Source organism: Ranitomeya imitator, chromosome 4, assembly GCF_032444005.1.
Source record: "Ranitomeya imitator isolate aRanImi1 chromosome 4, aRanImi1.pri, whole genome shotgun sequence".
NCBI classification, from domain to species: domain Eukaryota; kingdom Metazoa; phylum Chordata; class Amphibia; order Anura; family Dendrobatidae; genus Ranitomeya; species Ranitomeya imitator.
Window position 1 is genome coordinate 477,071,515 of NC_091285.1, and position 26,082 is coordinate 477,097,596.

At 46.0% G+C, this 26,082-nt stretch overlaps 1 protein-coding gene across 1 annotated transcript in view; it reads left to right on the forward strand.

Annotated features, from left to right (window-relative positions):
• ADAM10 (ADAM metallopeptidase domain 10) overlaps positions 1-26,082 on the forward strand; it is a 230,493-nt gene that overhangs the window by 124,507 nt on the left and 79,904 nt on the right. The window contains exons 3-4 of the mRNA XM_069765914.1: positions 20,798-20,916; positions 25,073-25,231. Coding sequence (XP_069622015.1) covers positions 20,798-20,916; positions 25,073-25,231 — 278 coding nt within the window. The remainder of the gene's footprint in view (positions 1-20,797; positions 20,917-25,072; positions 25,232-26,082) is intronic.

A 26,082-nucleotide genomic window follows, 5' to 3' on the forward strand; every position in this document is an offset into this window, starting at 1 on the left:
GCATTGGAATACTCGTTATACTCTGTAACAATCTGTTTCATTAAAATCCACATCTATAAATGAGTACGGTAAATCTCGATCACCCTCACATTGTTTCGTTAGCACTGTCCCGAATTGCACGCAGTGTAAGACGTGTATTTAATCAGCTTGCTATCTTCTGATCAGACTGATGATTATTAGTGCGCCGCTGCGTCGTAGAGGTGAGGATATTCCAGGTCATGTGTACTAATCAGGTGGAAAAAAAAGACTGCATATTACATCAAAGCTCCATTTTATCTGATTGGCAATGGACTGATTTCTTATTCTCAGTTCTCATTAATGTACAATATAGGATGGAGGGGAAAAAGGCTGCACTGAGGCAATTTTGTACGGTTCCTTGTTCCTTTTTTTCTTTCTGATTGGGATCTTGCTAGTCATAGAATTCTCAAAGTCAAATAGTGTAGTAATTAGTGAGCATTAATCTGACAGAATGTAACTTTAGTCTTCTATTCTCCAAGTGAATTGTACAATCCTTTTGATATTTCAATTTTCGTAGAAGAATATTGCCTACTTTTTCGAATGCCAAGTCCTTGGGTTGCAGGCTATGCATTTGCATTTTAAAATATCAAGACCCCAATAATGTGGCGTCATTGTTTTATTAGAGTATATTTTGGTTTGCATTGTTTGCAGTTGACAACATTAAAGAGGAGCACAACTTGTGGAGAAATGTTTAGATTTTGTACAGTTTTTAAAGGGGTTGACCAATCTGAGAAGATAAATCTGCAAGCACTGTGTGTTCCCCTTGTGGTTGAACATTCACGTAACTGCAAGTACTCTATTTGTACAATTGTGGTCACATGCAGACTTGACTGTTTCTTAATGTTCTAGTTGGCTTGTGACCGCAAATATGCAGATCTTGTACATGAGGTCGTTGTACCCACTTGTGTAGGGAAAACATTGGACTGCAAGTGTGCTCCTGCCTCCTGAACGGTGCGACTCTCAGTAGTCATGTGACACTTCAATGGGGGTCTCAGAACCTAGTACCTCAATGGTAATGGGCTTACAGAATCTGAAGATGTATCCATAAGTTTGGTATTTATTTGTATATCATGGCTATATTTTAAACTAAAGTCTTTCACCTTTTTTTTATTTTATTTTGGATTCTAATTAAAAACTATGGTACTGTCCAGGTCTGCATTCACATTTGTCATAGCTTCAGAGCTGAAATCTCCCAGAAGTTCTTCCTGGCTTTAATATCCTGCAATTTAATCAATCTTTTAGATATTGCAATACTAAACCCATAGACTAGAATGGTACTAGAAAGGAAGACCCTTCCCCCCCCTGTTATCTTTGAGCTAGTATTTACTGACATTTTGGAACCAGTTCAGGATAATGGTTTTTTTGTACACAGCTGACAGTACATGCACCACCACTTACGGGCCGATCACCTATTCGGTGCTTGTAGAAAATGTCCTGTCTGTTTACATACCAATGCGCTACTTAGCCTTACTCATAGCCTTGGAGAGTGTCAACATTTTGGATGACCTGCAAAGATTCATATGGAGGCGAAGTGTTTTTAGGGTCATGGATTTGTGGTGCTTACTTGATCTCCCAAATCCAAAAAAAATTCTGGAATGATGCTTTTAATTTTTCAAAACCCCATCCCATGTAGGTTAGACAAGCAAAACAAGCTATTTCCCACCGTATAATTTAGAGACGTGAAATCTATTGTAAATAATGTAACTATAGTCCTCTAAGCATTCTCCCAGTATTGCCTGCTCAACCTTTGTCCATGACCCCTTGCTGGTGATGTCCATGCCCTATGGACGTCTAGTTTAATTTTTGACAGTTTCTCATTCCTAGAGCTGAGCGTAGACTGTAGAAAATGAGCCCCCTAGAGATTGTCGTGTTCTGCCGGTACAGCGTGTTCCAGCTCCTCACCGGTACATGCGAGACGCCTCCTCGGAGCAGGCGGACGAGCCGCAGCCTCGCATTGTTTCTCAGATTAAACTCCAGGGTCTACACCAATCCAGTTATACTGTGAGTGCGGTTGTATCGTTATGTGCCTGGCTGCAGATTGCCACGTCCTAGCTTCCTATATGGCGGCTCTTACCGCTATGTATTTGTGCTGCGCTCTGTGGATTAGCCCTCTGTTTTTATTCTACTTCTTCTGATCCTGTCCGCACTGTTCTAATTCTTGTGTACACAGACTGAATAATGGATTTTCTCATTACACTGAATAGTATGCACATTCTCATCTCCCCCTATACATGTCTGGCATTTTTATAAAGCTAAGCAGATCATCGTGCCTGGCATTTCTCTGCTGGTGGCTCTCTATATTAATGTTTAGTTTCTTATTTTTTTTTTTCTTCCACTGCATTGTCATATTCTGTAAGTGTCTTTAAAAAATATCACACGTTTTAATCTAGGTTCACATTTGTACAGTGCATTTTGCTGGATGTATGCGCCTGAATAGCAGAGCACTATATTCCTGCACACATGGACGCGTAGCCATAGACTGAACTGGGCAAGTATGAGGGAAAAGAATATATTCATTTGTTTTGTAAAGGTTATCTCCTGTTAATAATAGTATCATTATTATATTGTTCTTATTATTTATTTTATTGTAATATTTTATTACCGTATATATTTTTAGATTTATTATATCATTATTTTTTTTTGTTTAATTTTGCTAACATATAAAAAACTTATACGTCTGTTTCTCCATTTTCAATGGGAGATGTATTGAAATATATAGCAGTATGATTAAAAACCTGTAAGTTTTCCTGTCTGTGCTATTAAAAGCCAGCAGTCTTAAATTGCATCCTGAATCTTCGCCAGCACATAGAGGCTGTACATGATGATTTCTCATGCTTGCACAGCCCAAGGTGCTCCGATTGTGCCCATTTAAAAAAATAAAAGTACCGTATATACTCGAGTATAAGCCGAGATTTTCAGCCCAAATTTTTGGGCTGAAAGTGCCCCTCTCGGCTTATACTCGAGTCACGGTGGGCGGTGGGGTCGGCGGGTGATGGGGAGAGGGCGCTGAGGCATACTTACCTAGTCTCGGCGATCCTGGCGCTCCCCCTGCCCGTCACACTGTCTTCGGGTGCCGCAGCTCTTCCCCTCTTCGGCGGTCACGTGGGACCGCTCATTAAACTTATGAATATGGACTCCACTCCCATAGGGGTGGAGTCACATATTCATTTCTCTAATCAGCGGTGCCAGTGACCGCTGATAGAGGAAGAAGCTGCGGCACCCGAAGACAGTGTGACAGGCAGGGGCAGCGTCAGGATCGCCGGGAGCAGGTAAGTATGTCATATTTACCTGTCCACGATCCACACGCCGGGCGCCGCTCCATCTTCCCGGCGTCTCTGCGCACTGACTGTGCAGGTCAGAGGGCGCGATGACGCGTATAGTGTGCGCGCCGCCCTCTGCCTGATCAGTCAGTGCGGAGAGACACCGGGACCGGACGCTGGGGAGCTGCAAGCAAGAAAGGTGAGTATGTGTTTTTTTTTTTTATTGCAGCAGCAGCAGCAGCAGCAGCATTATATATGGCACAGATTTATGTGGAGCATCTATGGGGCCAAACTGAACGGTGCACAGCATATAGGGCACAGCTTTATAATGAGCATCTATGGGGCCAAACTGAACGGTGCAGAGCATATAGGGCACAGCTTTATAATGAGCATCTATGGGGCCAAACTGAACGGTGCACAGCATATAGGGCACAGCTTTATAATGAGCATCTATGGGGCCAAACTGAACGGTGCAGAGCATATAGGGCACAGCTTTATAATGAGCATCTATGGGGCCAAACTGAACGGTGCACAGCATATAGGGCACAGCTTTATAATGAGCATCTATGGGGCCAAACTGAACGGTGCAGAGCATATAGGGCACAGCTTTATAAGGAGCATCTATGGGGCCAAACTGAACGGTGCACAGCATATAGGGCACAGCTTTATAATGAGCATCTATGGGGCCAAACTGAACGGTGCACAGCATATAGGGCACAGCTTTAAAATGAGCATCTATGGGGCCAAACTGAACGGTGCAGAGCATATAGGGCACAGCTTTATAAGGAGCATCTATGGGGCCATAATGAACGGTGCAGAGCATTGTATATGGGGCAGAGCTTTATATGGAGCATCTATGGGGCCATAATGAACGGTGCAGAGCATTATATATGGCACAGCTTTATATGGAGCATCTATGGGGCCATAATGAACGGTGCAGAGCATTCTATATGGGGCACAGCTATATATGGATAATCTATGGGGCAATAATCAATGGTATGGAGCATTATATGGGGCACAGCTTTATATGGATCATCTATGGGGCAATAATGAACGGTATGGAGCATCTATTTTTATTTTTGAAATTCACCGGTAGCTGCTGCATTTTCCACCCTAGGCTTATACTCGAGTCAATAAGTTTTCCCAGTTTTTTGTGGCAAAATTAGGGGGGTCAGCTTATACTCGGGTCGGCTTATACTCGAGTATATACGGTATATATGTTCGTGTGGGTATGTGTATTGTATGATGTATGTATGTGTATATATATATATATATATATATATATATATATATATATATATATATATATATATATATATATCACAAAAGCAGGCAGCACTCCATATTCTTAAAGGCAATATGCAGGTGTTTATTGAGCCCACATCTCCATGCATGGAGATGTGGGCTCAATAAACACCTGCATATTGCCTTTAAGAATATGGAGTGCTGCCTGCTTTTGTGATCTATCTGGATTAATAACAACCATTGGACGGGTTGTTTGGGCTTTGCACCTGAAGATAAGTATAGGATCTGTGCTGTTCCATTTTTTTTATTATTATTAATATATATATATATATTATATATATATATATATATATATATATATATATATATATATATATATATATATATATATATATATGAATATCTGTGTGTATATAATATGCGTATATATATATGTATATATATGTATAAATACGCACACATATATATTTACAAGTTTTTTTGAATTGTACTCCTGCTCTATTCCATTTAACTAGTGTATGAAATACTTTCAAATATTCCTCCCTTACTGGGTTAGAAAGTGGCGAGTATGTTCTGCTGTAATAAATGCGTGCTTATCGTAGATGGACGCTGCCATCATGTTGTATAGGCTTTGCCATTGATTTCGGCAAGTGTCTGCATTTGACATTGATGCGTAAGGTCACAGTCTCTCTATTATTAGCTGCATTATCCTATAATCAGTACAACACCATCATCATACTGGAGCACATTTTAGATGAAGTGATTAATAGCGCTGAGGTTATATGATGTTTCTTTCAGATAAACGGTCCAATATCGATTAATTTCAGTTTTGTGTTAAGCATCACAAGGTGTAGCAAAATGAAAAGCAAGTTGGTCCGATCTTCACGTTGTTTCATACAGGATAGTGACTAAATCATGAAATGGCATCCAACATCCTATTAGGAGATCCACGCTGAGGAGTCTTTGTGCCACCATATCATGCGTAATAATCATAAATGGCAACAAGCCCTTATTTTTTCCACCAATTTAGAAACCTCTATGTCAGCGGTTCTCAACCTGTGAGTCGCGACTCCGGCAGGGGTCAAATGACTAAAATACAGGGGTCGTCTAAAGCCATCGGAAAATACATATTTCCGATAGCTTTAGCCACTGAGAAGCCGCGCTACCGTCTGCAGCAGCGCTATTCAGATGGAACGCACGCCGTTATGGACGTGCGTTCCAAACTGAATGCCTGCGCGCATGCGCAGAGGTGATTGCATCATCCGTCCGGGGCGGGGGAACTCTCCACAGTCCATAGCAGCGCACCTGCTCATCCATAGCAGCGCATTACGTGTGTCTGGCGCTTGCTGGCGTCATCAGTGGGCGGACGCAGCAAGCGCCGGAAGACAGAAGCTTAGGAGGCGGAGAGCCAAGAGAGCCTGTGAGACAGCCTGCTGGTGTAAAAAAGGCTAATAATGTAAAAACAGTGCGCACACCATACACACAATACTGTGTAAGTGTAAGGTGCTTTGTGTGTAATCATTACACAGTACACAAAGCAGCTTACACAAAGCACCATACATTTACACAGTGTTAACTACATCTGTCTTATACTATAAGAGACCACTAAAAGATGTAGTTCACACTGTTCCCCAATGTATAATTATCTCCCACTATTTTCCCGTATTCTGAATGAGGAAATTGCTGAAATCAGAGGTTTCCGGCATTGAATCCGCCTCCTATTGATTTCATATTTTGCCATTCCTAATATTGTAGCAATTTCTCGGATGGGTTTTTTCTGTTTTCGCAGCTTAAGGATGGCGTGTTTCACCTGCATGGAGAGCTCTTTGACGGCATGTTTACTTCACAGCAAAACCTTCCAAATGCAAGCACCACACCTCAAATCAACTCCAGGCCTTTTATCTGCTTAATTGAGAATGACTTAACAAAGGGATTGCCCACACCTGTCCATGAAATAGCCTTGGAGTCAATTGTCCAATTACTTTTGGTCCCTTTAAAAACAGGGTGGCACATGTTAAGGAGCTGAAACTCCTAAACCCTTCATCCAATTTTAATGTGGATACCCTCAAATGAAAGCTGAAAGTCTGATCTTCAACTGCATCTAAATTGTTTTGTTTAAAATTCATTGTGGTAATGTCTATAACCAAAATTAGAAAAATGTTGTCTCTGTCCAAATGTATATGATTCCCTGACTGCTATATCACTCCACTCCTCCGCACACCGGAAACTAATGTAACAACCCTGCTGGCATCACTGCATGGCCTCCCATCCCCCGCCTGCATTACACTCAAACTCACGTATTTAATTGGACCTTGTTGTGACTTCTCTGCTGCCAGCTCCATGCTGTGTGCCTCATGTCTGCTGCTTGCTCTGTGCATGCTCTGTCTGTGTGCATAGAGGGGGGCGACGCCGGCAACTCCTGTGTCTTATTGAGACTGTGTGCACCTTGCTAAGGTGTCCCCGGCCAATTGCCATGAGGCTTCCTGTATTTAAGACTTCCCCACCCATTGGTGGGAGCCTGTGCAACTTACTCCCTCAGTCAGTTCTTAGCTGCTGAGGTGCCAGGCCCTGTCTCTGTGACTCATGTGTCCGCCACCCAGGGGGCGTTGTACCCTGGTCTGTGTCCTGTGTTAGCCACCCAATGGGGCGTCGTACCCTGGCTTGTGTCCATTTCTCTGTGCCTTGTCTTGTTTCTGACTCTGTCTTGGCCTAGTCCTGTTCCTGTGTTCGTTTATATCCCTGTATTGCTTTGCTTTCTCTGCTGTGTGTACTGTCTTGCTTTGCTCTGCTTTCCGCTGTGCTCTCTGCGACCTTGCTTTGCTCCTTGCTCTGCATTCTGTGACCTTGCTCTGCACTCTGTGGTTTTGCACTCAGCTCTGCACTCTGACTTTGCTATGCTCTCAGCTCTTCCCTCTGTGGCTTTGCTCTGTGGCTCTGCTCCTTGTGGTTCTACCTTGCTCCGCTTCCTGCGTTTCTGCACTTGGCTCCACCTCCTACTCTTGGCTCCGCCTCCTGCATTTCTGCACTTGGCTCCGCCTCCTGCTTTTGGCTCTGCCTCCTGCGTTTCTGCTCTTGGCTCTGCCACCTGCGTTTCTGCACTTGGCTCCACCTCCTGCTCTTGGCTCCGCCTCCTGCATTTCCGTGCTTGGCTCTGCCTCCTGCGTTTCTGTTCTTGGCTCTAGCTCCTGTGCTTCCACTATGCATCCGCTCTTGCGGTCTTTCTCTACCTATTCATAAGTCCTCATGTCTGAACAGGCTCTTACCTGTTTTACATACTTGCCTGCAGACCGGTCCCTACCGGTTCTTCCAGTGTACCAGCCTTATCCGCCAGTCCTGCTAGAGCCAGCCGTGCCTGCCTACCAGAGAGCCAGCCGTGCCCGCCTGCCTGCCAGTATCTTTGTTGTATCTGTCTGCCTGCCTGTGTCCCAGCCGTGCCCACCTGTCTGCCAGAGTGCCAGCTGTGCCTGCTTGCCTGTCTATGTTCCATTCTCTGGTGGGATCAGCAGCCACAGCCAGACACCACCCTGGAGTAGCACCTGGTAGCTTCCTGCCACACAAGCCTGACCTTTCAAACCCTCTCCCCCCTCCTCTTCCAAACCCTCTCCCCCCTCCTCTTCCAAACCCTCTCCCCCTCCTCTTCCAAACCCTCTCCCCCCTCCTCTTCCAAACCCTCTCCCCCCTCCTCTTCCAAACCCTCTCCCCCCTCCTCTTCCAAACCCTCTCCCCCTCCTCTTCCAAACCCTCTCCCCCCTCCTCTTCCAAACCCTCTCCCCCCTCCTCTTCCAAACCCTCTCCCCCCTCCTCTTCCAAACCCTCTCCCCCTCCTCTTCCAAACCCTCTCCCCCCTCCTCTTCCAAACCCTCTCCCCCCTCCTCTTCCAAACCCTCTCCCCCTCCTCTTCCAAACCCTCTCCCCCCTCCTCTTCCAAACCCTCTCCCCCCTCCTCTTCCAAACCCTCTCCCCCCTCCTCTTCCAAACCCTCTCCCCCCTCCTCTTCCAAACCCTCTCCCCCCTCCTCTTCCAAACCCTCTCCCCCCTCCTCTTCCAAACCCTCTCCCCCCTCCTCTTCCAAACCCTCTCCCCCCTCCTCTTCCAAACCCTCTCCCCCTCCTCTTCCAAACCCTCTCCCCCCTCCTCTTCCAAACCCTCTCCCCCCTCCTCTTCCAAACCCTCTCCCCCCTCCTCTTCCAAACCCTCTCCCCCCTCCTCTTCCAAACCCTCTCCCCCTCCTCTTCCAAACCCTCTCCCCCCTCCTCTTCCAAACCCTCTCCCCCCTCCTCTTCCAAACCCTCTCCCCCTCCTCTTCCAAACCCTCTCCCCCCTCCTCTTCCAAACCCTCTCCCCCTCCTCTTCCAAACCCTCTCCCCCCTCCTCTTCCAAACCCTCTCCCCCCTCCTCTTCCAAACCCTCTCCCCCTCCTCTTCCAAACCCTCTCCCCCCTCCTCTTCCAAACCCTCTCCCCCCTCCTCTTCCAAACCCTCTCCCCCCTCCTCTTCCAAACCCTCTCCCCCCTCCTCTTCCAAACCCTCTCCCCCCTCCTCTTCCAAACCCTCTCCCCCCTCCTCTTCCAAACCCTCTCCCCCCTCCTCTTCCAAACCCTCTCCCCCCTCCTCTTCCAAACCCTCTCCCCCTCCTCTTCCAAACCCTCTCCCCCCTCCTCTTCCAAACCCTCTCCCCCCTCCTCTTCCAAACCCTCTCCCCCCTCCTCTTCCAAACCCTCTCCCCCTCCTCTTCCAAACCCTCTCCCCCCTCCTCTTCCAAACCCTCTCCCCCCTCCTCTTCCAAACCCTCTCCCCCCTCCTCTTCCAAACCCTCTCCCCCCTCCTCTTCCAAACCCTCTCCCCCCTCCTCTTCCAAACCCTCTCCCCCCTCCTCTTCCAAACCCTCTCCCCCCTCCTCTTCCAAACCCTCTCCCCCCTCCTCTTCCAAACCCTCTCCCCCTCCTCTTCCAAACCCTCTCCCCCCTCCTCTTCCAAACCCTCTCCCCCCTCCTCTTCCAAACCCTCTCCCCCCTCCTCTTCCAAACCCTCTCCCCCTCCTCTTCCAAACCCTCTCCCCCCTCCTCTTCCAAACCCTCTCCCCCCTCCTCTTCCAAACCCTCTCCCCCCTCCTCTTCCAAACCCTCTCCCCCCTCCTCTTCCAAACCCTCTCCCCCTCCTCTTCCAAACCCTCTCCCCCTCCTCTTCCAAACCCTCTCCCCCCTCCTCTTCCAAACCCTCTCCCCCCTCCTCTTCCAAACCCTCTCCCCCTCCTCTTCCAAACCCTCTCCCCCTCCTCTTCCAAACCCTCTCCCCCCTCCTCTTCCAAACCCTCTCCCCCCTCCTCTTCCAAACCCTCTCCCCCCTCCTCTTCCAAACCCTCTCCCCCCTCCTCTTCCAAACCCTCTCCCCCCTCCTCTTCCAAACCCTCTCCCCCCTCCTCTTCCAAACCCTCTCCCCCCTCCTCTTCCAAACCCTCTCCCCCCTCCTCTTCCAAACCCTCTCCCCCCTCCTCTTCCAAACCCTCTCCCCCCTCCTCTTCCAAACCCTCTCCCCCTCCTCTTCCAAACCCTCTCCCCCCCCTCCTCTTACAAACCCCCCCTCCTCTTACAAACCCTCTCCCCACCTTTTTCCCCCACGCTTCCCGCACCCCTGCCCAATTCAGTTAAGGGGATCTGAGCACTCTAGCACCACTTGATAATATGCACTGCAAAGACTAAGGGTATGTGCACACGCAGCTGCGGATCCGCAGCACTTTCCCATGAGTTTACAGTACAATGTAACCCTATGGGAAACAAAAATCGCTGTACACATGCTGCGGAAAAAAACGTGCGGAAACGCAGCGGTTTACATTCCGCAGCATGTCACTTCCTTCTGCAGATTCTGCAGTGGTTTTACAACTGCTCCAATAGAAAATCGCAGTTGTAAAACCACAGTGAAATCCGCAGAAAATCCGCAATAAATCTGCAGCTGAAACGCAGCATTTTTGCCCTGCAGATTTATCAAATCCGCTGCGGAGAAATCCATTCTACGTGTGCACATAGCCTCCATATTTCATCTTTTTAACCTTTGTTTCTCAAGAGTTCTGCAATTTTCCACAGCAGGCTGGATATCCGCTTTTGGGACAAAATCAGTGCTTGCGATTATTAGTTGGTGTGTTTTTCTTTGTCCATCCAGTAAACTATCTTTATGCTTTGATAAGTAGGGGAAAAACATGCAAAAATGTCTAAATTATCATTAATCTGGCCTTTAATGAGTTAATGTTGGATATCTTAGGATGAAGGTTTTTTTTTTGTATTTGTCTCTAGAAAGTAACCTAGAAAAAAAACACTAGATGATAAAATGTATTCACCAGTGGCAATTCTAGAGGGAGCCTGCATGACAAGGCTCTGGGGAATGGCTCTACACGTACATAAAATGAAGTTGTTTTCCTGCAGGCAACCCTGTGATTTTACCAATTCCACCAGGAAAGGCTTGGGTAAATGAGATTTCTGAAGAAACACTGTACAATTACATTCAAATTAAAACTGTCTCTCACTTAAGTGCCGCTATTTGATGTTAATGGCAGTAATGTTTTGCATATGTTTGAAGATATTTAGTAAAAATCTATTCTTATTCTAGATGCTTAAGAATTGCCCACTTAAAGGTTCAATTATCCATAGCTAATAGGAAGCCAAGGGATTATCCCATGTATGTAATATCAGTCGTGGTGGTTGTCCCAAAATTACATAGTGGTGACCATTCTTATATAAATATGCTATTTAAATGTTTGTGTAATAGTAATTGTAGTGAAAACATTCTGATCCTAAGGCTACTTTCACACTAGCGTTAACTGCAATCCGTCACAATGCGTCGTTTTGCAGAAAAAAACGCATCCTTCAAAAGTGTTTGCAGGATGCGTTTTTTCTCCATTGACTAACATTACGCGACGCATTGCAACGGATTGCCACACGTCGCAACCGTCGCGCGACGGTTGCGCCGTTTTTCGGCCGACCGTCGGCCGCAAAAACGTTCCATGTAACATTTTTTGCAGCCGACGGACCGTCTTTTCCGACCGCGCATGCGCGGCCGGAACTCCTCCCCCACCTCCCCGCACCTCACAATGGGGCAGCGGATGCGCTGAAAAGCAGCATCCGCTGCACCCGTTGTGCGGCAGAGGCAACGCTAGCGTCGGTAACCTCGGCCCGACGCTAGTGTGAAAGAAGCCTAAGGAGAGAAGGTTTTACTGAAGACATGACACACAAAATGTTTTTCAATGGCATTTCCTGACTGTAGTTGCCAATGAGGACATGTCACTTGGTGTAAAAATTGAGTCCTATATTTAGTAAAATTCCCTGAGCTCCCCTGATTCTTCCACTCTTTTCTGCATTGCGTTGCGATGCACTATTGCAGAAATATTCACGTGTTTCCCTTGGAGCTCAATATGTGAAATCTTTGCTTGCAGTTGAACTGGACGTTTCTTCATAATCTTCTCTGGGAGTGTGCACTTAAATCACTACTTTCCGGAGATCAACAGCGGATTTATCAGTCTCTGATGCTGCTGAGCTGTGATTGGCATTGTCTTGAAGAGATGTGGGGGGAAATGCACATCCCCGGGGAAAACTGAACGTCGAGTTAAACTGCGAGCAGAGATTTCACATATTATGCTCTAAAAGCTACAAATGTGAATATCTCTATCCCGGAGTGATGTAGCTGAAAATGGAAATGAGCTGCAGAATCAAGAGACCTCAGGGATGTTTACAAAGTACGTAACTACATTTTTTTAGTAAGTATCGGATCCTCTTTAACCCTTTTGAGGACCAAAAAATTTATTTGTCCCATAGTTTCAAAGTGCCCCCCAGTGTGATTGAATAAGCATACTGTCCTTTAAAAGATAAAGGAATGACCTATAGAAAGACTTTCCTGTGAACACTTTGACCCTGATTCCTCTATAACAGCTTTATTGTTCACGCTGGTGTTGATGAAGGGGTGGCTTGGAGTCCGCGGTGCCTGATTTATTTAGAGGGACACGAAGGGCGTCTAAAAAGTAGCTTGTGCGTCAAACCAGAAATCTTACTGGAGTAAGATATGCTTAAGATATGCCAATGATCATCATGGATTAGATGGGTTATGGCGTCATATGGGCGCAACGTGAAGAGGAAAAAATGGCAAAAGTTGCAAATTTAAAAATGTTAAGTGATTTCTGCCAGAATTTTGCCATAATCACTTTGATCAATCTGGGCTCATGTTTCTAATGGTGTTGTCTATTGCAGCTCAACACCAAGCGCAGAATTTGACTTTTTCGCAAGATGGAATAAAGGCATTTTATTCCTTTAAGTCCAATGCTTTTCCCAACATATATGCTTAACGTAGACATCATCCGATATGCTATGTAAGAGCTTAGTCGTGGCTTTCATGCTTCCACCTTGTCATGATGGGATGGCTTTTATGCTTTTTTATGAAAGCAGAGTAAAATGGAAGACGTCAGCAGGATTGTAAAGTACAGGCCATATTGGTGCTGTTATACGGACATAAAATGATATCTGCGGTGAAGAAATCTGCTCTGTGACTCTTGTTTAATCAGCGTTTTGAAGAGGGTCCAGTCATATCTGCAGGGTCCCCGAATAGAAGGCCATACATCATTATATAAAGGCCCAATGACCGTCCTGGATAGAGCCCTGTTCATACACAGTCAGCGGTTTTGCTCCCTTGATGATGATATAAAGATGCCCGGTGCTGGTCTTTACCACGGCTCTGATCACCAGCTATAGAAAACCGACGTATGAGGTCTATGAAGGACGTTTTCCAATTGATAACTTGCTTCTGAGAACATGGCTCTTCCTTTCCCATTTTTTTTCCCCCCATTTAAATCTGTTTCCATAGAAGAGAAATTACTTACAGCACGTTTTCAATTATAATTTTTTTTTTTTAATGGAATGTCCAAAGGTAATTGTGAAAGCGTTTTTATTGACCAGTCTCCTAAATAATGTTTGGCCTGAACCTATTTGTACGTGTTTTCATCCCGGCGTCGCACCGCTATAAATATGATGGATGCCGTGCTGCTGGGAGGAGATGGCAGGAGCGAGTGTTGCTCTTTCTGCTGGGCTGTAGATTGTGAAATCTACCCCCGCTGTGAAGAGGGCTTTTGCGGGGCGGTGCGCCGTACCTTGGAGCTTTGGAACTGTAATCTGGAACGGCAGGACACGAGAGGGATCGCGCCGAAAACAAGACTCGGGCTCCTCAATTCCTCCAGCTCCTTGTTCCTTCCGGTTGAAAGGCGCTCTGTAATTCTAGCTTCCATGTCTATATTTGAGTGCTTACGGAAGGCTTAATAATTGTCTGAATGCATGCCTGTTTATTACAGAGATCACTTAGTCGGATCGGCCTGGAGTCTACATTTAACTGTCACTTCTCCAAAAAGCGAATTCTGGCAGCCGCCATGGTGCAGAAGACATGACCATAGTCACCGGACTCTTCTGGCGTTAATTATTCCTTATTGGAATGTTGTGAATTAACATAAAAGCCAAATTAATTGAAAGCCATTTATATCAGTCTTCTAGTATCTCTTCCTCCATCTCCCCAGGGCCTGTACAGTGAATTAGCATGTTAATGGAACATCTGTAAGGGCTAGAGGCTACGCTTTGTTGCTTGCCCAAGGTATTTGTGCTGCGTTAGCGATTGGTATTGTTACAGAGGAGTCAGTTCACTTTTGGTTTATTAAATAAGCCGCAATGCCAGATACGACATGTCTGAGACTCCAGTTTAGATAATTTGGGGTAGTGCTAAAGGTTATACTCCACAAGGCGTTATTAATCAAATGAGCATAAAGAGCTGAAATATGTTGTTCCTTTCATACTAGATGGCAGTCATGCACATTAGACAGACATAGGTTAATAACTGAACAAACGATTGACTAGTCAATGGTCTTTTCTTTGATATAATAGTGCATGTTAGTCAATATCGATCTTTCATGTCATTCAACTTGACCATACAGTGGGCAAAATAAGTATTTGATACACTGCTGATTTTGCAAGTTTTCCCACCTACAAAGTATCGAGGTCTGTCATTTTTATTGTAGGCGCACTTCAGCTGTGAGAGACCGAATCTAAAAGTAACACCCAGAAAATCACATTGTATGATTTTTAAATAATTAAATTGCATTTTATTGCATGAAATAAGTACCATATTTTTTGGACTATAAGACGCACTTTTTTCGCAAATTTTTTTTGAGGGAATTAGGGGTGTGTCTTATAGTCGGAATATACACTGCACAAAAAAAATAAAGGGAACACCTAAAATCCCACATCCTAGATATCACTGAATGAAATATTCCAGTTGTAAATCTTTATTCATTACAAAGTTGAATGTATTGAGAACAATAAAACATAAAAATTATCAACGTAAATCACAACTAATATCCCACGGACGTCTGGAGTTGGAATGATGCTCAAAATCAAAGTGGAAAATGAACTTGCAGGCTGATTCAACTTCAGTGAAAATGCCTTAAGACAAGGAAATGATGCTCAGTAATGTGTGTGGCCTCCACGTGCCTGTATGACCTCCCTACAACCTACACCTCCCTACAACGCCTGGGCATGCTCCTGATGAGGCAGCGGATGGTCTCCTGACCCAGACCTGGACTAAAGCATCTGCCAACTCCTGGACACTCTGTGGTGCAACGAGACGTCGGTGGATGGTGCGAGACATGATGTATTATATGTGTTCAATCGGATTCAGGTCTGGGGAATTGACGGGCCAGTCAATAGCTCCAATGCCTTCATCTTCCAGGAACTGCTGACACACTCCAGCCACATGAGGTCTGGCATTGTCCTGCATTAGGAGGAACCCAGGGCCAACCACACCAGCGTATGGTCTCACAAGGGGTCTGAGGATCTCATCTCGGTACCTAATGGCAGTCGGGCTACCTCTGGTGAGCTCTTGGAGGGCTATGCGGCCCTCCAAAGAATGCTGCCCCACACCATTACTGACTCACTGCCAAACCGGTCATGCTGAAGGATGTTGCAGGCTGCAGATCACTCTCCACGGCGTCTCCAGACTTTGTCACGTCTGTCACATGTGCTTTCATGTGCTTTCATCTGTGAAGAGCACAGGGCGCCAGTGGTGATTTTGCCAGTTCTGGTGTTCTGTGGCAAATGCCAAGATTCCTGCACCGTGTTGGGCTGTGAGCACAAGCCCCATCTGTGGACGTCAGGCTCACAGACCATCCTCATGTGTTCGGTTTCTAACCATTTGTGCAGACACATGCACATTTGTGGCCTGCTGGAGGTCATTTTGTAGGGCTCTGGCAGTGCTCCTCCTGTTCCTCCTTGCACAAAGGCTGAAGTAGCGGTCCTGCTGCTGGGTTGTTAACCTCCTACTGCCCTCTCCACATCTCCTGGTGTACTGGCCTGTCTCCTGGTAGCACCTCCAGCTTTTTGACACTGCATTGACAAGACACAGCAAATCTTTTTGCCACAGCACGCATTGATGTGGCATCCTGGATGAGCTGCACTACCTGATCCACTTGTGTGGGTTGTAGCGTCCGTCTTATGCTACCACAAGTGTGAAAGCACAACCAACATTCAAAAGTGAACAAAACATCAGCCAGAAAGCATTGGTAGTGAGATGTGGTCTGTGGTCCCCACCTGCAGAACCACTCCTTTGAGTGTGTCTTGATAATTGCCAATAATTTCCATCTGTTGTCTATTCCATTTGCATGACAGTATGTGCGAAAAATATTTAGAATTGAGAGTCCTCAGTGGTTGATACCTTTTAATGGCTAACTGAAAAGATGGTAACAAATTGCAAGCTTTCGAGACTGGCTAACACGGTACCAAGATATATTTCTTCCATGACAGTATGTGAAATTGATTGTCAAACAGTGTTGCTTCCTAAGTGGACAGTTTGATTTCACAGAAGTTAGATTTACTCGGAGTTATATTCTGTTGTTTAAGTGTTCCCTTTATTTATTTATTTTTGAGCAGTGTACTTACAAAATACTGTGGCGGCGGTCAGACGCTGCACCTTGATGCAGCCTCCCTTCCCAGGCTGGTGTGGCGGTCGTGCTCTGTGGTGTGGCAGTCTTGCTCTGTGGTGTGACGGTGGTGTGCTGTGGTGCGGTGGGGATCTGCCGGCATTTCGTGAAAGCCAGGAGGCCCCGCAGATCCATTGTTGCGGTGCGGTTCCTATGGGAAAATGGCTGCCGGGGCGGCGTGTGCTCAGATTGAGATCTCGGTGCCGAGATCTGAATCTGAGCATGCACCGCCCCCTGCGGCCATTTTCCTGGTGGCCACCGCATCGCAGCACTAGATCTGCGGGGGGCTTCCTGGCTTTCACAAAATGCTGGCAGAGCCCCAACACAGCACAGAACGTCACCGCCGAACCTGTCGCAAAATACCAGCGGAACCATCGGGAACCCCACAGCACCAAAGCTGCCCCAGCCTGGGAAGGAATTTACCGAAGGCCACCGCAGCAGCCTGTACCACCGAACAACCCCTGTGACCACGCTCCCCTGTGCCACTCCTCCATCTTAGGGAAGCACCATTTCTGGGGCGGCTGAGAGCTGGTGTTTGCAGTCGAGGGGGCAATATTCATGGCCCCTTCCTAGGCTATTAATATCAGCCTGCAGCTGTCTGTATAGCATTTATAGAGGGACCCCATGTCATTTTTTGGGGGGGCTCCCCTTCTTTAATAACCAGTAAAGGCTAAATATACAGCTGTGAGCTGATATTATTAGCCTGGGAAGATCCATGGGTATTACCCGCTCTCCATGCTATAAACATAGGCCCTCAGTCGCTGGCTTTCCCTCTCTGGTTTGGAAAATTGCACGGGCAAACGTGTGCACATAACCTTAAGATTCTGTCTTTCACAGGTGAAGTGTACCTACGATAAAAATGTACAGACTTCTACATTCTTTGTAGGTGGGAAAACTTGCAAAATTAGCAGTGTATCAAATACTTATTTTCCATACTGGATATATAGAAGGATGAGCAATTGAGAATGTTCTTTCAATAAAGAAGGATCATGGAAGGAAGCTTCAAATGTAGCTGACATTTTCTTTCTGAGATGATGACTCCATGTCAGTCTGCTAAATCAATGGCTTGATAATTTTCTCCAGCCAAATGTTCCTAAAGGTTGAAATGGCAGGTCAGGTTAATTCATTGTGCTGTACCATAAGGGTCAGAGATGGAGGGAACCTGTCAGTCCATTCCTGATTTGCAGCCAGGTTTAAAAGAAAACGCAAACCTCAATTCATCTTTTACAATTTATTGAAGTTCCTTTTTTCTTCTTTTCTTTATTTTTTTCATTTGGCTTGTGTCATTCTCTGACCGTTTTTGTGCCAAAGTCTTCAAACTGGCGCATGTGGTTCATAAATTTGGTGCAAAATAGAAATACTATTTATTTTTGTGTTAAACTGTTTTTTGTTTGCGTCTTTTAGTGCCAAAAGCAAATCCTTTAAAAAAAAAAAAAATTAATAACTCATATTTGTCAAAAAATGTGCTAAATTGAAAACTTTGTCATAAACCTTAATAACGGCAGGCACACTAGCGCCCAAAAAAGTGCCATTTGGTAAAAGCTGCATTTCATGAATCTGCCTAAAACATCAACTTAAAGGCAGACTACTTAAAAAGCGTCACAAATGGTATATAGAATGAAGTACAAATACAAAAACCGCAAAGAGCAAATTACTGCAGAAAACTGGTCCCGATTCATCATATTGTTACTCCATCGTTTGAAGATCCGGGGTCAGCGACACTAGTCTCATCTCTCCATGTAGTCCCTGGCCGACGTCCCCCCAATGTGCCTGACCGGTCTCTATCTAGTAAAGCCGTGCGAGGGGAAGCTGTCCCTGAGCGGCGCCGGAGTAGTCCCGTTTATTCCTCTAGTCCAATGTCGGCCCATAAAGCTGTTGTTCTGAAACACCGGAGCATGTAAAAGGTCACTGTGCCTGGCTGCGGTGGTGCAGGCTCTGATTCCTGCCGCCCCGCAGTTTGGGCAACCTGAATGGAGTGACTGTTCCCTTTAAACCCAGACTAAGGAGTCACAATCAGACAATAGTCGGCCTCAGACGGTGTTTCCTGTTTAAAATGCTAAAAAGAAACCTTGTCTTTGTGGAGTAAATAACTCGTCCAATCTTGTACTTTTTCTTTTCTTCTGCATTTCAATAAGCATTAGATATACTCCCTCCGCACACCGGCTAATAAGCAGCTGCAGGCTACCAGTGTCCCTGGCCCACGCCGACGCACAAATAGCCGTGTGATAAACAATCTGCATGATAATTGTCCTTGTTTTCAGGAATGTGGCCGAGATGCTGATAAATTCTCACACATTTTTGCCTACAGGTAACGTAAGACTACAAAGCTGTGCGCAGCAGATTTCATATGACACTACAGATTTCTACTGCACGTCTTTTCACTGGAAAACCTCTTTATCCATTATTGCCTATGCACAGGATAGATAACTGGTAGATCAGTGGGGGTCCGACGCCCGGGACCACCATAGATCCGCAGAACGGTGCACTTCTATCCCCATTGGAGTGGAGCAACAGCAACATGGAGCTCAAAATAGGAAATTATTAGTAATTGATAACTACATTAATATATTGGTAAACTGTTCCAAGTTGTTGTGGTAGAATAGTGTCTTTTGTTCACGTGGTATCCAGCAGTAGGAAGTGTTTAAAGGGAATCTGTCACCGGGTTTTTACTACCCATCTGGGAGCAGCTTGCTGTAGGGGTAGAGACCCTCATTCTAGCGATATATCACTTACTAGCTGCTGCAGTTTTAATAATTTGTGTTTTATCTGCTGCAGATCTTCTAGTTCTCTGATATCTGAGTTCTGTCTAACCCGCCCACACCACTGATGAGCCGCTTTCTGTGTACACTGTGCATAGGCAGAAAGCTGCCAATCAGTGGTGGGGGCATCTTTCGGCTGCCTAGCAGCAGGCCAGGTTGTCCTCTATAATCTATCTATCTACTATATGATTGTCTAAGGGTCACTTCCGTCTGTCTGTCTGTCTTTCTTTCTGTCACGGATATTCATTGGTCGCGGCCTCTGTCTGTCATGGAAATCCAAGTCGCTGATTGGTTGTGGCAAAACGCTTACGACCATTCCCACGACCAATCAGCGACGGGCACAGTCCGGCGGCAACATGGCCGCTCCTTCCTCCCTGCAGTCAGTGCCCGCTCCATACTCCCCTCCGGTCAGCCCTCACACAGGGTTAATGGCAGCGTTAATGTACCGTGTTATGCCGCGGTGTAACGCACTCCATTAACGCTGCTGTTAACCCTGTGTGACCAACTTTTTACTATTGATGCTGCCTATGCAGCATCAATAGTAAAAAGATCTAATGTTACAAATAATAATAAAAAAAAAAAAGTGATTCTCACCCTCCGACGTGGCATCCTGTCCTTGACAGTGCAAGTGGCAGGCTCCGGTGCTAAGGATGCTATGCGAGAAGGACCTGCCATGTCACGGTCATGTGACCGCGACGTCATCACAGGTCCTGTGCTCATACCAACCCTGGGACCGGAAGCTGCCGCATGCACCGCACACAGGCGCCAGGACTACAAGGGGCCCCTCAGAAGGTGAGTATATGTTTATTTTTTATTTTAAGTCTTTTTTAACCTGTTACATACGTGGCTGGGCAATAATACTACGTGACTGGCCAATATACTACGTGACTGTGCTGTATTCTACGTCGCTGTGCAATATATTACGTCGCTGTGCAATGTACTACGTCGCTGTGCAATATACTACGTCGCTGTGCAATGTACTACGTCGCTGTGCAATGTACTACGTCGCTGTGCAATAAACTACGTCGCTGTGCAATAAACTACGTGGCTGGGTAATATACTACATGACTGGGCAATATACTACGTGGCTGGGCAATATACTACGTGGCTGGGCAATATACTACGTGGCTGGGCAATATACTACGTGGACATCCATATTCTAGAATACCCAATGTGTTAGAATCGGGCCACCATCTAGTGTGTGTGTGTGTGTGTGTGTGTGTGTGTGTGTGTATATATATATATATATATATATATATATATATATATATATATATATATATATATATATATATATATATAATTGTATATATAATATCTCTAATCTCAAGCAGCCCAGTAAGGGGACACATCACTGGAATCCGGGTCTTGATCTTTCATTGTAATAACACTAGTAATTTCCGGCAGACTGCACTTGTGATGCGCTGGAGGCAGTAGTTGTACATAGAGGCCTCTGTGCCCATATAGTGGTGTACACAATACTGTAGTTACTAAACTCTTTTCTTTTTCCTTTCTGTTTTGCAGACAGTTTAATCTTCGGATGAAGAGGGATATGTCTCTATTTTCTCCTGATTTCAAGATAGAAATGGGAGGAGAAGCGTTACCGTATGATACCTCTCACATATACACTGGGCAGCTGTTTGGTAAGTACTGATGGCAATGTGGGCAGCACGGTGGCTCAGTGGTTAGGCCTGCTCTTCAGATGTGGGGTCCTTGGTTTAACATCTGTCAGGAGTCACAGATCGGACCACATGTACAACGTGACATGTTTCCTTTAATGTGGTATGTTCTTTGTGCTGCAATCTGAGTAATCCGTTGTAGTATGCCGTATGCGGGGCCCAAAGCGCCAGAGCGGGCGACACACAAAGATTCCTGAAGTGCCCTGTTTAATATTCATTCAGTGAAGCTCCAGTGCATGTTGGCAGGCTGCAGCATTGCCATGACAACTATAGCACATGACCACTGCAGCCAGTCACTGGGCTCAGAAGTCTTATTCTTACTAAATTGGCATCATTGCTGAGCCCAGTGATTGGTTGCAGTGGTCACGTCCTGCAGTTGTAGCGTCACCCCGCTGCAGCCTTGTGTTGGAGGAACAGGAGCCCTGGCAGAAAGGCAGCACTAGAGCAGCAGCCGTTGTGGAGCTCATTCTGCTATATCACTTACCTGCTAATTTCTATCAGTTACATTTGTGGATTTCATAGTTTCATGGCTTTAGGCTATGTTCACACCTTGCGTCGGGTCCCTGCGGGTTCTCCCGCAGCGGATTTGATAAATCTGCAGGGCAAAACAACTGCGGTTCTCCCTGCAGATTTATCGCGGTTTGTTCCGCGTTTTCCGCTGCGGGTTTCCGCCTATACTATTGATGCTGCATATGCAGCAATATGCAGCATCGATAGTAATGTTAAAAATAATAAAAATTGGTTATACTCACCCTCTGATGTCCGGATCTCCTGGGCGCTGCACCCGGCGGTCCGGTTCCTAAGATGCTGTGGGAGAAGGACCCTTCGTGACGTCACGGTCATGTGACCGCGACGTCACCGCAGGTCCTGGTCGCACAGCAACTCTGAACGGACGGCCGCGTGCAGCGCCCAGGAGCTCCGGACATCAGAGGGTGAGTATAACCAGATTTTTTATTTTTTAACCCCAAATATGGTTCCCAGGGCCTGGAGGAGAGTCTCCTCTCCTCCACCCCGGGTACCACCCGCACATTATCCGCTTACTTCCCGCAACGTGGGCACAGCCCCATGCGGGAAGTAAGCGGTTCAATGTATTCCTATGGGTGCAGAATCGCAGCGATTCTGCACAAAGAAGTGACATGCTGCGGGTTGTAAACCGCTGCGTTCCCGCGCGGTTTTTCCCGCAGCATGTGCACAGCGGTTTGCGGTTTCCATAGGGTTTACATGTTACTGTAAACGCTATGGAAACTGCTGCGGACCCGCAGCATCAAAATCGCGGCGGTTCCGCGGTAAAAACCGCTAAGTGTGAATATAGCCTTAAGGTTGAAAAGAAAACATAAGTCAACCTATTAATTAACATTTTGATCTGGAAGAAAGCAATAACCACATGAAGCACATGGTAATAGCCCCATTTTACAGGTAACTCCCCCACATACGGCATTCAGGCTAGTTCCCCGAATCTACGTCCCATCACAGGATCACGTTTTGAGGATTTCATTATAAACCGCTTTGTGATGTGAATATGTACATTCACTGTATACACAGGTCAGTCTGTGACTTCCTGCAGTCTATAGGATGGCCTCACCTGTCACGTTCCTCCTGACTATAGGATGGCCTCACCTGTCACGTTCCTCCTGACTATAGGATGGCCTCACCTGTCACGTTCCTCCTGACTATAGGATGGCCTCACCTGTCACATCCCTCCTGACTATAGGATGGCCTCACCTGTCACATCCCTCCTGACTATAGGATGGCCTCACCTGTCACATTCTATAGGATGGCCTCACCTGTCACATTCTATAGGATGGCCTCACCTGTCACGTTCCTCCTGACTATAGGATGGCCTCACCTGTCACATCCCTCCTGACTATAGGATGGCCTCACCTGTCACATCCCTCCTGACTATAGGATGGCCTCACCTGTCACATTCTATAGGATGGCCTCACCTGTCACATTCTATAGGATGGCCTCACCTGTCACGTTCCTCCTGCCTATAGGATGGCCTCACCTGTCACGTTCCTCCTGCCTATAGGATGGCCTCACCTGTCACGTTCCTCCTGCCTATAGGATGGCCTCACCTGTCACATCCCTCCTGACTATAGGATGGCCTCACCTGTCACATCCCTCCTGACTATAGGATGGCCTCACCTGTCACATCCCTCCTGACTATAGGATGGCCTCACCTGTCACATCCCTCCTGACTATAGGATGGCCTCACCTGTCACATTCCTCCTGACTATAGGATGGCCTCACCTGTCACATTCTATAGGATGGCCTCACCTGTCACGTTTCTCCTGCCTATAGGATGGCCTCACCTGTCACATCCCTCCTGCCTATAGGATGGCCTCACCTGTCACATCCCTCCTGCCTATAGGATGGCCTCACCTGTCACATCCCTCCTGACTATAGGATGGCCTCACCTGTCACAACCCTCCTGACTATAGGATGGCCTCACCTGTCACATCCCTCCTGACTATAGGATGGCCTCACCTGTCACATCCCTCCTGACTATAGGATGGCCTCACCTGTCACATTCTATAGGATGGCCTCACCTGTCACGTTCCTCCTGCCTATAGGATGGCCTCACCTGTCACATCCCTCCTGACTATAGGATGGCCTCACCTGTCACATCCCTCCTGACTATAGGATGGCCTCACCTGTCCCATCCCTCCTGGCTGACTAAAGGATAGCCTCACATGTCACATCCCTCCTGACTTTTCCCACAAAGATCAACTCTCGTTCTTTTGTATTCTATCCTATGCAGCTGTATTTATCAGCAGTGGTTTTGTAGATGAGTCCATACAATTAGCTGCATAGTTATAAATACTGTTGGAGAAATACTTAATAAATTCAGTGTAAACGAAGACAACGCAACCACAAGCAAAATGGACATCCTAGTGCTGTACATGGTTTCATAATTTTGTCACAACTTTAAGGCTATGTGCGTATGTTGCATTTTTTTTTCGCGAATTTTCCGCATTTTTTCACTGTCAAAACACTTAAACTCTTACTAAACGCATCCCATTATTTTTAATGGAATTCCACATTGTTGTGCCCATGCTGCATTTTTTAAGAAAAAAAAAATGCATTGTGGAAAAAAGCGCAGCATGTTCATTACTTTTGCTGAATTTCAGCGGTTTTGCCGCTATATAATTGTATTGGGACGCTCCGGAAAAAAACGTGAGCGGATTTCCTTCGAAAGGAGTCCGTTTTTATCAGGAAAAGTCTGCAAAGATTCTGCAACAAGGCACATAGCCTAACAATAACACTTCTGGATGTCTCTGTTTTTCTACTTTCTACACCCTGAGTTGGAATGAGAATTGAGGGCTTTTTTTCCTTTAATTTAATTAAGGTCTCCATTAATAAATCTGCATTTCTTGCCCAGCTCATCATACCCACTTTCCCAAGTGTCTAGATCTGCCCAACAGCATGCCATAAAATATGACATTAGGACATCAGAAAAATGCCACTTTTACTTTCTATAAATCCTCCCCTCTGCATTTCTATTCTGTGTATGTGCCGCATGTAGCGTGTCCAGTGTATTCCGCCTTCACCTCCTGCCCTCTGCTTGTAGTTTTGGTCGAGGCGCTTTGTGTGGCCAAAAATTGCACAGTCGCTGCAACATAGTGTGTAAACGATCCACCCCAACAAAAACCACTAATTTCTGCAAGTAATTACGGTCCTACATGTGACTTTACCCCAAAATGTCTCCCGCACTTCCCGCCCTGCTTGCAGCATGTCTAGTGCTGTACATCACTCCTGATTGCCGCAGCCAAATGCCGGTCTCACCCGTTACATGCCATGTAGGCCGGAATCATGCCCACATATCTATCGGTTTCCTCAATGTTGAAGTGAACTTTTGGCAATAATGCTTGTCCTAGAACTCCGGCTCCTGATATTAACGCCGTGGGACATTAAAGGTCTTGGTGCATGCTTTGCTTCATGGATTCCTTCTTGGTGCAAATGTGCCCCATGTAAATGTGTCCTGATACTTGTTTGCTCCTCCCGGATACTTTCATCTCTTTATTGGTGTCGTTCAGTCTCCTCTTTGATCTGTTTATTGTTCGTTCTGTCTTTTCTCTCTTTTCTATGTTGCTTACTTTGCACTGTATTGTGTTAACAGGTGAGCACGGGACGTTGTCTCATGGATCTCTGCTGAATGGTAGATTTGAAGGATTCATTAAGACCCCGCAAGGCACGTTTTATGTGGAGCCAGCAGAAAGATATTTCAAAGGCAAAGCCGTTCCATTTCATTCCGTCATGTATCACGAAGATGATATCCGTAAGTATTGTCACATCATTATAGAGCATGTCCTTTAGTGAATGTATGCAAATATTTTATTGCACCATCGGAGGTTTGTTTAAACTGGGAAATAATGAATCTTGGATTTCTGAAATATTTAGTGTTATCGAGCTCATGCACATCCCTGTGCAGCGGTGTCATACTAGGTGCAGTAATGTGCTCATGTATGGCACCACCTTCCCATTGTTACCTTACTATTTTCCTCCAAATCTCTGCAGAATATTTGTGTTTTTGTCACAACTGTAGAAATTTGGAATGTTTCATGTATCTTGCAGGTTTTACCGTCTATGCTTGTGTCGTTTATTCAAGTATGTAGCATTGTTTAAGTAATAATAAAATCTGTGGTTAGTGTGACCATGGTGCACCCCAGCCCGATATTTCACCAGGCCGATCCAACATGGGATGCTCTACCTGACACTTTCTACACCTGACACCGCACATTAGCTGGTGAGTATGTGACTCCAGCTCAGCCAGTGCTTTAGTTCAGACTTGGCACAAAGAGGATCCTCTGCCCGCAGGAACAGAGGCAGGAAGCAAAGTAAGAAGGCAAGGAGGCTGGAGTGAAGTAGAGAGCAGAGGCCGTTCTATTATAACGGGACAGGAGGTTGGAGCGGAAAGCAAAAGCCAAGAGGAACCGTGGAGAGGATGAGAAGGAAATGGGGCTGGAATGGCAACATAATAAAAGGGGCCCAGGTCAGCTAGACAGTATCTACTGCTCACAGATGTTCTATAAACCGATGGAGAAAAGTTTTAGTATATTTTCTTATATGCCCACCGTTGGGGTGAATTGGCTTACCCCGATGCGTATGCTAACTGGGCCAGGTAGATCT